The following is a 14287-nucleotide window of genomic DNA, read 5'->3' on the forward strand; positions in this document are numbered from 1 at the left end:
TGAATGAGGTTTAAATTCACATCATAAAGTTTTTATTTTGGGAATCTGACCTGTGATGCCTGATGCCTCCAAGTGAAATCTTTTCCTCCCTGCAGAGCATAAGGCAGGAGGTGCTATGCTGGCTGATGAGGTGGGCTAGGAGGGGTCTGTATTAAGGCTTCCCCATTGCAGAAGTGGGACCCATCAGTAGCAATCAGATCTACACATTGTGCCCATCCACCTTCTCCTGCTGCCCAATGTAGATGCAGCTTGGAGGAGGAGGGCCAGTAGAGAAGGGACAGTTAGCTGCCGCAGTCCCTACCCTTAGGAAACGTGTCCAGAATAAATCTGATGCTTTACAGCTGCAGTTTGGCTATTCCTGTATGTTTTGGTCCATCTGCTATCCTTTGTAGCTATGACACTTCAACTACTAGCTGGAATATTTGCTGATGCAAATGACTACCCCTCTACCCTTCCATTTTTTCCTTGTCGCAGGATCTTAACCTTTTCCCACTGGAACTCTTTAACCTTCAGAAAGGAAGTATTGAAAAATGATGGGTTGAAAAAATGTCAAGCTTTTTGTAAGTCTTGAGATGAAAAACTGTCTAGATGCGTAGAAGGGTAACTGAACTTGCTGTACTTGGCCCTGCTTTGCAGGGGAGGGCTGACTGTCTCCAGAGGCCCCTTCAGCCTCAACTCTCCTTATTCTGTCAGGTTAACTGCTGCTTCATGGATTTTAAATTTTCTGTCATCTCATGGGTGAGCTCCTTGTACCAAGTCTTGATTGGAAAACTGTAGGTATTCCATATTTGTGGTTGTTCTGGTTTTGTCTGTCTTTGGGAAGAGAAATTTGTTCTCTCTCAAGATTAGCTGGAAGTCATCTGTATACAGTCGGCTGGTGGTGGAGGTTATCACCTGGAAACCAGTTGTGCTCTTTGAGCCCTGTCCTTCAAGTCCTATGTCGTTGTTTGGATTCTGAAGCAGGGCAATGGTCTTGCCAATATTGGCATGGTGCTTTTGACAAGTGTCCTTGTCAGGTTTTAGTTTCTGCACGCAGACTTTAATGGTGAAGCTTTTTGGTGGGCAGCTGATAAACATCACTGTGTTGTGGTGAGAGAGTAAAACTGTCTGGTTGGAAAAAATGCAGGTGGTTTGAAAGCAGCTGGGTTCTGCTGGTGTAGTTGTTAGAGTTAGATGGGTGTGTGGCATTTATGTAGCTGATAGTGTGGGATAAAAAGATCCCTATGATAGATAACACCTTCACAAGAAATTGGCTACAGAGCCTCTATGACGTTAACCCAAGAATGACAGCTTGGTGTGTGTATCTGTGCCAGGGCAGGTTCAGTGGCAGGATATATTTCAGACAAGCTTGACTGTACAGTGCATGCTACTGCTACCTACTGTCCTCAGCCTCTGAGAGTGGGGAGAGGCTCACCAGCACTTTGTGCCAGCATTTCAACAACTGAATCTTCCAATCTGATGGGCTCATTCTCAATCCTTTTACCTAAAGAATGTCAGCTCTGCAGTTTATAGCAGCTGAAGGACACTCCTCAGGGCTTGCTGGTATTGCTCTGGGGCAGTTCACAGTTGTAGAGCCTTGGGTACATAATTTCCCTCACTTCTTCTGGCCGTACTGTCATTAATGTTGCACAGAATGTGTCTGGGGCTCTAGAAGAAAATTCTAAGCAGACCTGTCTGGGATCATAGTGAGTGCTGCTGAGGGGCTTGGTTACAGGTCTGACCCTACCTGTTCAAAGAAGTAGCTCTCCCCAGATGGTGGGTAGTACCTGGCTGCTGGAGTTCTTACTCTTTTCTTTCTCTGGGTGTTGTTTGGGATGTTAATGTTTTTGGGAGTGTTCTACCTTTTGTTTCTGCTTTGGAAGATTGTTAATGAAGCTGGTGGTCAGGGGAGGCATGCTCAGGTATTCTGGTTGTTAGCAACTTGGCTTTGGGAAATAGGAGCTTTTACTACCGTTTAGAACTCCTGGTTTGGAAGGAGTGCTGCTGTGAGGAGATTACAGGTAAGTAATTTTCCCTCTGCGATACATACTTAATTTCAGAGGAGCCTTAGGATAGCCTGGTGTGTGCTCCAAGTGCACTGCAGCATGGGGACAGGTCTGTGAGCTGAGAAGGGTTAATACCTTCTGTTAAAGAGCTGTGTATGTTGATATGAACGGCTCTAAATTTTAGTAGTATTTTGTAACTTTTTGTTCATTGTTTTGCATGATACTTTCAATACCATAATTTTGGACCTGTATGCTAATTTCCTGTGTTTAACAAGCTTGCTGTATCATAAAGCTTTTAATGTATTTTTTAGAAAGCTAAAAGCTTCTTAACTTATATTAAAATTTCACCATCTTAAAAGTATTTTATAACTACTGCTGTCCTTTGATTTGTTTCCATTTTATTTCTATTATCTTGCAGCATCTTTTATCCAAATTCTTCTTTCTTATAAATCTTGTAAGTAGGAACCAGTAGCTTTTCCTTAATTGCGGTCATGCTTTTCTTTTTCCATAATCCCATATTTTATTTGTAAATTCATTCTCATTGTCTCTTGTAGCTTTTGCACTTTAACTTGAAAAAGACAAGTAATTTTTTTTGTGTGTGTTTTTGAATGGGGAGGATTGTTGGCAAAAGCAAATTAATCTGCCTGAATCAGACCCATCTTTTCTGTACTTTAGTCTGTGATCATGTCATGAATTTCAGGACTTTGCACTAACCATGTTTTTTTTTACTTAAAGCTTATTTTACAGACCTAGTGTTTGATTTGTATGCATTGTGCATGTAGTGTTTTTTTCCAACTACAGTATATTGCTGGATAGCTTATTTAGGACAAAAAATGGCTCATGGGAAGATGCATAAAGATTTGTACTTATTTTCTACTTAACACCAATGAAAATTTATGCAGCAAACAAAGGTTAAATGATAAATTTGAGAAAAAAAATTAGGAGTAGGCACTTGTCATTAAGACATTTCCTTTAAAACAAAACAAAAAAGCACCCTATCTTTAAATTATAAGGTATTCCAATTGCTAAAGTGTTAACATGCCTTTGTTTGCAAGGGTGACTGTGAACCCGCTGCTGTTCCCCAGTGTCCCAGAGCTGAGAAGTTCTCTTTTGCTGGCAGACACACATAGGTGTTGTTATGTCAGGAGTACACATCGTCTGCTGTTTGCTTTTGTAGTTTATAAAAGTTTTGGAAATCCATCTAGTCTTAGCTAAAAACAAGAACACACTCTTTAAGATGTTAATAATCCTAGGGAAAGCTGTCCAATGAAGAGGAAAAACAATTGAAAAAAAAAATCACATTGAGTGCAGTATATATTTTGTTTTGGTAGCTATCCTGGAAGAAAGTATGTAGCCAGCAGAGCAAGTGGTCTCATATCCACACAATGCTGATGTGCGAAAAGGAGACCAGAAATCTCTCCAGAAAGACATTGGAGAGATTGGAGTGGTGTGGACAGGCAGAACTGGCCGGCAAGGAGGGAGCACAGAGCTGGGCAGAACCAGGTCAGAACCCTCTGAGAGGGTCATAGAGCTTCTTGTAGGATAAAGGGAGCAGGAGATGGCTGGCCCACAGTAGCTGCTCTATGGAGGCTTTCTTATTTATTTGGCAGTTTTAGTGATCATGTGAGAAGAGAGACCAAATTAGGAGAATGGGATTCCACAACCTTCTCTTTGTCATACAGTGCGTTAAAATTTTTTTATTCTTTTTCAATAATTATGTTTGTACAACGAAACTGGATGAAAGCCACTTGGTATCGGGGCAGCATGAGATGACTTGGCCAGCTGGAAACAAAGCACTTTCTTGGAGGTCAATAGTAATGGCACCATCAAAAATTATTTTGTGTTTTAAGGAAGCAGGGGAAGGTGGCATTTCATTTTTGTGTGGACCAGAACCACATGAGGCAGATCCTTGCCCTTTGAGAGAAGGTAGGAAGCTGGTATTGGATATAAGCGCTCTCTTCCCAGCAGAAAGTTGGGACAGTCTCTAGGATGTGAAGGTCAGTTATTGTTTACTTCTTATGAAGTAAACAAGTTAGGTACACCCACAAATATTTCCTAAACAGAGGCACTGGCTCAAATGCAGTGAACTAATAGCTTCATGTTAACTAAATTGGACTTGATCTTTGTGTCCAGGATCCCATGAGCCTATTCTGTACATTATCACGCACAGTGAAACACTGTTTTTTCTCTTCCCAGCTTTAGCAACGCAAGCTAGTGTGGAGTTCCGCCGGAAAGGATCCCAAATGTCCACTGACACTATGGCTTCCAACCCCATGTTTGATGCAAGTGAATTCCCAGACAACTATGAAGCAGGAAGGGCAGAGGCGTGCGGGACACTGTGTAGGATATTTTGTAGCAAGAAGACTGGGGAGGAAATATTACCAGCTTACCTATCCCGGTACTAACCTATCTTCCAGTTGCTTTATTGGTGTAACTTTATGATGCAGACTAATTCCCAGTGAATAACATTCGCTTGCTGTGAACACATCCTGTTGTTGCCAGTTTAAAAACACTTAGCTAGCCTTCAGAGGCTGGAGGTGAGATTCCTGGCTAAGCCCAGCATTGTTTTCTTCTCACATTTTCATGACGCTGCTTTTCACTGAGTTTTCTTCAAGTTTCACTTGAAGGAGAGTACCTTAAAGTGCTTCAAGCTGGAAGGAACATTTTCTTTGGCACTTTCTTGCCTCCTGTATTTTTATTTTTGTTGAGTTTGTCACTCAATAATGTTCATACGGAAAAAATAAGTGTGCAGACACAAGGCTTTGTGCACTTTATTAGACCATAAAGGTTCTTGTGTTGTCAAATACCACATAACTGGGTTTGGTTTTTTGTAGTTGCTTTTTTTTCACCCTCTGAGTATTGAAATGCAGTAATATCCCATTATTTGAAACAGTTGTGTTTGAACTACCTCTGTGTTCAGTTTTATTTCAGAGAAAAGGAAGCAGTATTGCCTGTAGTATAGTATACCTTTTTCACAAATTTTTATTATGAAAAATAGCAAATACTAGAGGCAGAGAATCAGTTTTAAATAATTATTCTCTCAAACTTTTCAAGTACATTTGTCCCAGATGGCATTAAAACTTCCCAGAAGACTGAACAATTTTATTTCATGGATGTTGCAGTATTTTTTGTATAGATAGGTCATATTTCTCTTGGCCAGTCAGTGGGATTCCTCTGTGTGTTCAAGACCTTTGAACAATTAAGAGGGCATACATGTTCTCTAAACAGAACCTACAAAAGAAGCTAACTGGGTAGCTGGGTTTCTGCCCTTCTGCTTTTTCATTTGAAGTGGTTATGGTGGTTAAGATTAGTCTCGTTTTTCCAAATTGCTGATCAGTGTGTCTTGTCCTGACACCCTGTCCATTGCTCTGTTCACTGCCTCCCCCAAGATTTCACAGTATTTTTCTTGTATTGGGGAGTTAAAATCAAGGTCTTGCTCCCACCCTTACATGGGAAGGGAGTAGTGGAGAGCAGGTGATCCACTGTTAATAACCAGCTGGTTGTGCTTACTCTGCTCCCAGTCTGGGTGTTGCAACGAGTCAAAGACTTCAGTAAAACTGTGCTGCACTAGCTTTTCATATGAAATACCTGTCATTTGTGACGGTTTATTAAGTTGGGCAGGTGTGCTTGCCTATGCTTAAGTAATGTAGGGGAAGATTTATATCAACATCTCCTAGCTGTGTTTTTGAAACTTACTCTATTTTATATAGACAAGATCAAATAGTGGCTGCAGAATCATGTGGGATTCTGGTGATTTTATGTGCAAATAATGAAATCTTATCTTTCTTTGTCAGATTTTACATGCTTTTAATTCAGGGTTTGCAGATAGCAGATTTCGTTTGCCACCCAGTTCTTGCCAGTGTTATTCTTAACTCCCCTCCTCTGTTCTGCTGTGACCTGAAAGGCATTGATGTTGTGGTTCCCTACTTCATTTCGGCTCTGGAGACTATTTTACCTGACAGGTAAATTGCCATTTCCATATAAACATTATCAGAGATGTTGAGAGGTATTTGTCTTTTGTCATTCCTGCATAATTTCACCAAAGGAATTCTGCAATGTAGGGCTCATAGTATGTGTGTGTATTCAGTGGTAATAATAGCAACACTGTGTGAGCTCAAATGTTCAGTTTTATTTAATGCAGTTTTCTTTAAAGCAATAACAGTGCTTATTTTAAATGAAATATGTGAGTTGTTAGCTGCATATTCATTGATGCAAAGCTGTGCCTTTAAGGATAGGAAAATATATTGAAATATGTCAAAAATATATTGAAAGCCTATTGAGTTTAAAGTAAAATTTCACAAGATATTCATTAGTAGCTGTTGTTGCAGTGTATTCAATAAGTAAGTAATCTCATGCATCATTGAATGGAAGAGTTGATAATTTACACTGAAGTTGGAGTAGGTTCTTATCAGAGCTTTATAGATTGCTGAATGTTTTGCTAAGTTAGGCACTTAATAGTAGTCTCTGCATGCCTTCTTCAATGTGTGTGTTATGTCTTGGTACCATGTTTCATTTTGATGTTAGGCATTTAGACAAAAAGCATTCTTTATCTCCTGGGCTTAAATCTGAGCTGCTGCTTCTTTTGGATAGGTCTTAGAAAGAAACAGCTACATTGCATACTGCAAATTACTTAAGACCATTGGGTGGGTATATATTTGATATCAACTTAGTTGCATTCGGCTCCAGATTCTTGTAAAAAGTTGATTAACTGTCTGATGCTTTGATTTGCAGGGAACTCTCAAAGTTTAAAATCTATGTAAACCCCACAGAGCTAAGAAGAGCTTCTATTAACATCTTGCTGTCTCTGTTGCCTCTCCCTCATCATTTTGGAACAATAAAGTCTGAGGTAGTACGTTTATCACTATGTTTTGTGTTCCATTTTTCTTTCCCTGGGAGTGGGTTTTGGATGGGTTGTGGGTTGTATTGGGTGTTTTCTTTAGCACTGGAACTCTTCCAGTGAACATGAAACAGTAAGACCATATTACAGTGTGTCAGTAGCAATGTGTGCTGTGAACATTGGCTTTTGAAACCCTGCTGACATGATCTTTAATTGATACTGAAATAAGCGTATTTTTTCTTCAGGTTGTCCTGGAAGGGAAATTCAGCAATGATGAAAGCTCAGCATATGATAAACCAGTAACATTCCTGTCCTTGAAGCTGAGGCTTGTGAATATCCTTATAGGAGCTTTGCAAACAGAAACTGATCCCAACAACACTCAAATGATACTAGGTTATTTCAGCTTTTTAATTTATTAACTGTATTATAGAAATGTCTGTCTTAATCTGTCCTGGGATATTATGGGTTATTAGTGATGTGTTGCTTTGCAAGAAGAAGGTTTAAATTCCTGGCAGATTGTCATATGTGTAATCTCCCTCAAACTATCAAAACATCTTAAAAAGCCTCACATTTTTGTTAATCTCTCTCTTTTTATGTGGAGTAGTACTTGAAAAGTAGAAGCAAGAGTAAAGTCAGTCATAAGTAGAAATGGAAGTAGGTAAAAATGTCGTAATTTTAGGTAGGATTCCTGACTAATGGATTTCAGAGAAAACCTTAGGTTTTGGCATGGTTAAGCCTAAGAAATGTATTGACATATTGGTGACTGGTCATCCAGCATTGGAAAAATACAGATGACATTTTTTTAGTGGAGTGGAAATCCTCAGACAAAATCCAAAAGTTTTGGAATAGAGTGTGGAGCTGCACTATGCACAATTTGGCAAGCTGTGCTTCAAGGTCGTGAGTGGATTAACATTATGCTGAATATTCAGAAAGGAAGCAGAAGATGAAAACTTGGATAGTGCATAATCTGTCAAGTTAATTATGTTTTCAGATAAGTACAAATGTACATGCCTATTATTCTTACTTGTCCCCCCTTATTCTTCTCTTTTTAGAAATGCTTTTTTCAACATGATGGTGTTCTTGCCCTTACCACTTTCCTTTTGTCTGTTTAAAAAGCAACAGTCTTGTGGTGTGAGAGGAGTGTCTGCCTTGTTCTGGGAGGCAGATAGTTTACCTGTTTAACAGGGGAGGGCAAGAAAATGATGCATAGTTAAAGGAAGGGAAACAAATCCAAGTCTGCAAAGGCTTCTGGAAGGTTATCTTGCAATAGTTTAAGCAGTTTCTTTTCTCGCAGGAGACTAGAGGAGAATAATTTGAAAGAATAATTTGCACCCAGTCCTGGTGAAGGGGTGAGAATATCTGTGGTTGCCAAGTGAGACTCTGAGAGCATTGGTGCACCTGAGGTTGTCCCACCTCCAGTACTATGTCTGACACCTCAAAGTGATGCTTTGTTAAATCCCACCCCTGTGGTCCCATGCCCCTCCACACTGAGTTGGTCTGCAGCCAGCTGAGTAGGTGCTCTACCTGGAATGGCTTTTCTACTGGGAATTATTATTCCCATGCTAGTCCCTGCCAGTTCACCTGCCCTGTAATCCTTCTCTTAAGCTCCTTTTCCCATATGTGGAGTTATTCCCTGCCGTATTTAGCTGGAGGGGATTAGTGAATCTCCATTTTAGCCAGAAGTTCTGACATGTGCCACCAGCTTCTCAAAAAAAGCAGGGCTTGTTTCCATCTGCCAATAAATGTTTGGCAACAAGTGGTGCATTTCATAGAATCAGAGTGGTTTGGGTTGGAAGAAAACCTTAAAGCTCATGTCATTCTACCCTGCTGTTCCACCATGCATTCCACCCCCATTCCCTGAGTAGGGACATTTTCCACTAGACCAAATTTCTCCAATCCCTGTTCAGCCTGGCCTTGGACCATTCCAGGGATGGGGCAGCTACAGCTTCTCTGGGCAGCCTGTGTCAGGGCCTTCCTACACACACAGGGAAGAATTTGTTGCCACCATCCCACTTCACCTTGCCCTCTCTCACTGTGAAAACATTCCCCCTTGCCCTGTCATTTCCCTTCATAGAATAAGTTGTGGTTTTCCTAAATGTTCATTGATGGATGAGACGGGAAGGAGGCAGAAAATTTAAACTAAAGCCGCAAAATGTGCCTGCCAGTGTCAGCCAGTTTCAGGTCCATGTCCTTATTGCTTCCCTCATTATCTGGAGGTGATGCTGCCAAGCAGGTAACCTGAGTTTTTAAATGAGCACAGTCTGATGTGAGACAAGGAACTGCTCCAGCCCTTCTGTGAAGCCAAAATCCTTCCAAACTGAGGAATTTGACAGACCTATCACAGAGCAGTTGGGACTGGAGGAGAGCTCTGGATATCATTCAGTCTAACTGCCTGCCAAGGCAGAGTCAGCAGGAGCAGGTGACACAACAACCTGTCAGAGAGGGAGACTCCATGACCTCCCTGGACAGCCTCTTCCAGTGCTTTGCCACCCTCCATGGAGGGAACATTTTCCTCATGTTGAGGTAGAACTTCTTGTATTTTAGTTTGTGCATTACTCCTTGTCCTGTTGCTGGGTACCACTTAACAGTCTGACACCATCCTCTGGACACCCACCTTGAGATATTGATATGTAATGATGAGATCTTCTCTCAGTCTTTTTTAGATTCTGTTCAAAGCATTTTTAACATAGCTGAAAGCACTCTGTCTCAACTTTCATCTGCTTCCAATGGCTAAGCTTAAAGCAAGTCCTGTGTTTTAATAAGAGATTTTTATAAGACAGGACTGCAAACCTCTACGTTTTAGACCTTCCATGCTGCTTGGTAACTTTTAGTAGTGAATTCTTCTGTAGTCCATAGTTACCTTCTTCTATCTGATTCTGCAGGTGCAATGTTAAATATTGTTCAGGATTCAGCACTGCTAGAAGCCATTGGCTGTCAGATGGAAACAGTGAGTATTTTTGTTTATGAAGTTGCTTCTTCAGAAAGAATGCATTCCTCACTTGCTACTGGAAGGGGCTCAGGTAGCATCTTGAGGTTTGGTCTTTTGTATGTGAGAGCATGGGGAGCTCAGGAATTTTCTCATCTCTCTAAACTGCCTTTCACTCTGCAGAATGGTGGTGAAAACAACCTCTTCAAAAGCCACAGTCGCACGAACAGTGGCATTAGCACCGCAAGCGGTGGCAGCACAGAGCCCTCGACACCTGACAGTGAGCGGCCAGCACAGGCCCTCCTGAGGGATTATGGTAAGGAGAGCTCTTTGGAAAACCCTGGCACAGTATGCCAGCTTGGTGTTTTCTAGGTTTTTCTGTAACAGTTCTGACTAAAGGATTAATGTACCCAGGTGTTTGAAGCCAGGGGGAATAGCCCATCTGTGTGCTGCAAGTCTGCATTCACATGTGCCCTTCCAGTGGTTGTCTTAACCATATTGAAGGACTCAACATTTTCAAAATCAGAATGTAAAAGCTTATGGAAAAGGTGTTTGCAAACTCTACTTTGCGTTTTCAGGACAGTTAATTTCTGTCAACAGGAATGGGATATATGTACTCCAAGTGTAAATAAAACACTTCATTAGTTTTGATAGGATTCCAAATGCTCACCTGACCTCTGCAGCACCTTTTTTAAACCACATTTAAAGAACATTCCTGGAACTGACTTTTATAGAGCAAATAAGCAGAAGGCTTGTGATATGTCATACGCTGTAACAATAGAATTTAGTAATTAACTTTAGTTTGCTATGTCTTGTACTGTCCTTTTTTGACTCTCTGTAGTAAAATCCATGTTCTAAATATATGTGTGGTAAGCTGGCTGACTGTCAAGATCCTGCAATTTCATTTGCTCCTTTATTCTTCAGTTTAACTGATGTTGGCCAATTAAATGTAAGAACAAATCATCTTTATTATATTGTAGCCTAGACTGACAATTCTGTCATCACCAACCAAAAACAGTTGATGGTGGTTTTTTTACTTAGTTCTGTAAATAGCCAGAGGAGGAAGACTATCAGTAAAGGCTTCAGTATATTCTAGGGATTCGTATAAACATGTTACCCTTTTCCCAAGGATTTGCTTGTTTGAAATTATTGAAGTGCTAGTTTTCTGCAAACCATTTGACTTGTGTGTTTAATTTATGTGAGTTGTCATTGACGAGTGCTTGGAAAAAGACTAATTTGTAAGATTTTTTAAATCTTCTAAATATTTGAATTACAGTCTTCATACCATGACATAACTTGAAATATATTTTTGTAGTGTATTCATTTTATTGGATTTTTTAAATTTCCTGTGCTCATGGTCTTCATACCATGACATATAACTTGAAATATATTTTTATAGTGTATTCATTTTATTGGATTTTTAAAATTTCCTGTGCCCAGGAAACAAGCTTATGTGAAGAATTGGTGTTTCCAGTGGATGCGCCAAACAAGAGAAAATTGAAAACATGATGGTCTATTGTTACTGTTTAGCCATAGTAAACTCTTGAATCTGCTCCTGGTGTGACACTGGACATAGTTCTTGAGTGTTAAATAATGTAATTTAAATTTTGTGAAGGACATGCTTTATCTGTCATAGTTCTCATGTCTCTTTATAACTAGTCATTGACCAGTTTTTTATTTCTGACATTAATTTGCATATTTCAATTTTAACAAATACGGATAGTATTTATGTTTTGTAGTAGTTTGAAGTGATAGCAACTGATACTTAAAACATTTTCCATTTTTAATTTTTAGTTAAAGGTTCAAGGAAACAGAAGGTTAAAAAGAATTGTTTCTATAGCACCGATTCTTTCATTATCTGTGTCTATTGAACTAGTGCAACTTTTGATAAACATTAGGTGTGGATAGAATGGTTAACTTCTTACACAGATATCCGAAATGACATGTTCTCCTTAGTTCCTCAGTACAGCTACTAATGTTTAATACACATCACCAAAGCATTCCAGAGACTAAAAGACATAACATGACAGACAATTTAAGTACAATAGCAAAACCTGAAGCTGGGTGTTCTGCTACTGAAATGCAGCAGAGCTCTGGGATTATTCAAAATGTCTTTAAAAAAATTAAATTGAGCTAGCTGGTCCAAATGGGTTTGTATAATGCCTGGAGAGTACATGAGGGAGTTAGCCTGTGCAAAAGGCATCAACCAATTTCAAGATGGTTAGGGTTTATTTTATGTCTGTATTGTGTCTGCTTTGCCTTGTGCCTCTGCTTTGCTTTTTGTCACTAATGCTTAGTTATTTTCCTTCCCTGTGGTGTGTGGTTTTGGGGTTATATCCTAGCTCTTCATACAGATACAGCTGCTGGATTGCTGATCCGCAGCATTCATCTGGTAACCCAAAGGCTCAACTCCCAGTGGAGGCAGGACATGAGTATCTCTCTGGCTGCCCTGGAGCTGCTCTCTGGACTGGCAAAGGTGAGACATGCAGCTTGGTGTGCTCTGGCCCCTTCTCACAGGGTGGTTGTTGTCCTGCTGCTCTGGATGAAAGTCATGCCACAAAACAGATTCTGTGGCTTAGTTTGTTAGCAACTATTCTGTTTGGAAATTGAAAGGAGCAGTTCTGCTGTTGCAGGTAATTTTCTCCCAGTGTAAACACACTGTGGCTCAAAAGACAGATGGCCTGGGAATGCGTTTTAGCTGAAACTTCTGTTGTACCATTTTTCCAGTTCCCTCTCATCTTAGAACTAGTTTTCAGAGCTTGATAAAACGTAGTGTATTGCTAATAGGAAGTGTACTTAGAGCTGCCATTATAACCTGGTGTGACAATTCAGCATTTCCTGTCATAATCCCTCAGGAACGCAACAGATCTCTTTTAATGTGTCTCAGGCAGTTTTTAGAGCATTAAGTCAGCACTGAGGCATACTGGACTGGGTGTTTATTCACTACTGCAGTTGTGTGAACTGAAGAATGTATTTGAAAGTGTTCTAAAATTAATTAATATGTATTTTTGGGTCTTATAGAGCACCATACAGAACCAGGGCTTTCTGCAGCTTGTGTGGTTAAGCCAAGGTCTTCTTGGTTTTTTTTTCTTCCAGGATTATGGGGATGTGGAAATATATTATCTTTTCAAATGTTTCTCCAGGTTAATGTTAAATATTGTATTTAACATTATATTGTATTATTGCATAATTCTCATGCAACTGAAGTAATTCTTGCCCTGGAATATATTTCCCCTTTACAACAAAGTGAGAAAAGATAGATCACTTCCTCCCACGGAACTACTGTGGGGGCTTGTTCTGCATGTGTCTTAGGCTTTGGGACATGTCACCTCCATTCTCAGGTAGGGGCTGTTCCCCTGTCTTGTGTCTGTTCAGCAGTTATTAGTGGGACTCAGAAAAGTCAAAAATCTTGTTTCCTGCAGGAGTGTTGGTTCACAAACCTGCCTTTCATAAGCTCATGTTGAGGGGACTCTGTTGTAGATCATGAGCTTCTGAAGGATGTCCTAGCTAAATCGTGGGGCTCTGAATTGTCACTCCCATTTGTGGAGTACAGCTGCCTAGCTTCAGTGCTGGCACGAGCAAGTCCATCCACCTTCCTGCTTGGATAAGCATGGTCAGGCGATACAGAGTAAAAAAATCCATCTGTTCCTGTGCTGAGTCACAAGCCATGAATAAAAGAGAAAGTTATTTAGCCTTACAGTTCAGATCCTCATGGCTCATTGTTCTGTTTCCTGACCTTCTCGTCTGGAGCCTTGCTCTCTACAGCCCTGAGCTGGGAAAGAAACAGAGAGAGGTGTTTGCAGTGAGTTTTGGGGAAGAGGTTATGGGGTTTTTATCAGTTTGCTTGTCCAGGGATGGCTTTTTTGTTCGTTTTACCAATGGTGAAAGTTATTGTGCTGAGAATATGTCTAGGAGAAAGTTACTTGAGCAGAATGAAGCCCTGTGGAAGGGAGACTTAGCAGTGAGTGGTTTCTTGGAAAGACAGAATGAGTTACTAGAGCCGAAGAAGAGGCATTTATGGGGAAAAAATTTCAATACTGCAAATTCAGCTTACATTTGGTTTCTTACCAAGCCACACTGGTACCACTCCTGCTCTTTGAAACCAAGCTATGCAATGTGGTCACACCTCAGTGCAGCATTTCCTTACTTTTATTTTCAATATCCGTCACTGTTGAAAAATTTTACCTGCAATTTTAGGCTGTAATCAAAAAGAGCTCAGTTTATTGCTGTTTCTTGAAACTGTGTTTAGAAATGTTTTCAAGAACTGGTTTTTCCTCTAAGATGTTTGTGGAGGAATTCTCACGCTGTCGCCCTCGTTGCCGTAGGTGAAGGTGGCGGTGGATCCTGCGGATCGGAAGCGCGCCATCAGCTCCGTGTGCAGCTACATCGTGTACCAGTGCAGCCGCCCGGCCCCGCTGCACTCGCGGGACCTGCACTCCATGATCGTGGCAGCTTTCCAGTGCCTCTGCGTCTGGCTCACGGAGCACCCCGACATGCTGGATGAGAAGGTCAGAGTCTCCCATGGATAGATTTGGAGTG

At 40.6% G+C, this 14287-nt stretch overlaps 1 protein-coding gene across 4 annotated transcripts in view; it reads left to right on the forward strand.

Annotated features, from left to right (window-relative positions):
- Window positions 1-14287, forward strand: part of RALGAPB (Ral GTPase activating protein non-catalytic subunit beta) — a 63159-nt gene that overhangs the window by 23145 nt on the left and 25727 nt on the right. The window contains exons 10-17 of one of the 4 annotated variants that reach the window (XM_050982047.1): window positions 4182-4383; window positions 5780-5947; window positions 6717-6834; window positions 7068-7215; window positions 9705-9769; window positions 9932-10064; window positions 12091-12224; window positions 14074-14256. In XM_050982047.1, the coding sequence (XP_050838004.1) occupies window positions 4182-4383; window positions 5780-5947; window positions 6717-6834; window positions 7068-7215; window positions 9705-9769; window positions 9932-10064; window positions 12091-12224; window positions 14074-14256 (1151 nt within the window). The remainder of the gene's footprint in view (window positions 1-4181; window positions 4384-5779; window positions 5948-6716; window positions 6835-7067; window positions 7216-9704; window positions 9770-9931; window positions 10065-12090; window positions 12225-14073; window positions 14257-14287) is intronic. The other 3 variants (XM_050982048.1, XM_009098780.4, XM_009098781.4) reach the window with 3 other exon arrangements.

Source organism: Serinus canaria, chromosome 20, assembly GCF_022539315.1.
Source record: "Serinus canaria isolate serCan28SL12 chromosome 20, serCan2020, whole genome shotgun sequence".
Classification (NCBI taxonomy): Eukaryota; Metazoa; Chordata; class Aves; order Passeriformes; family Fringillidae; genus Serinus; species Serinus canaria.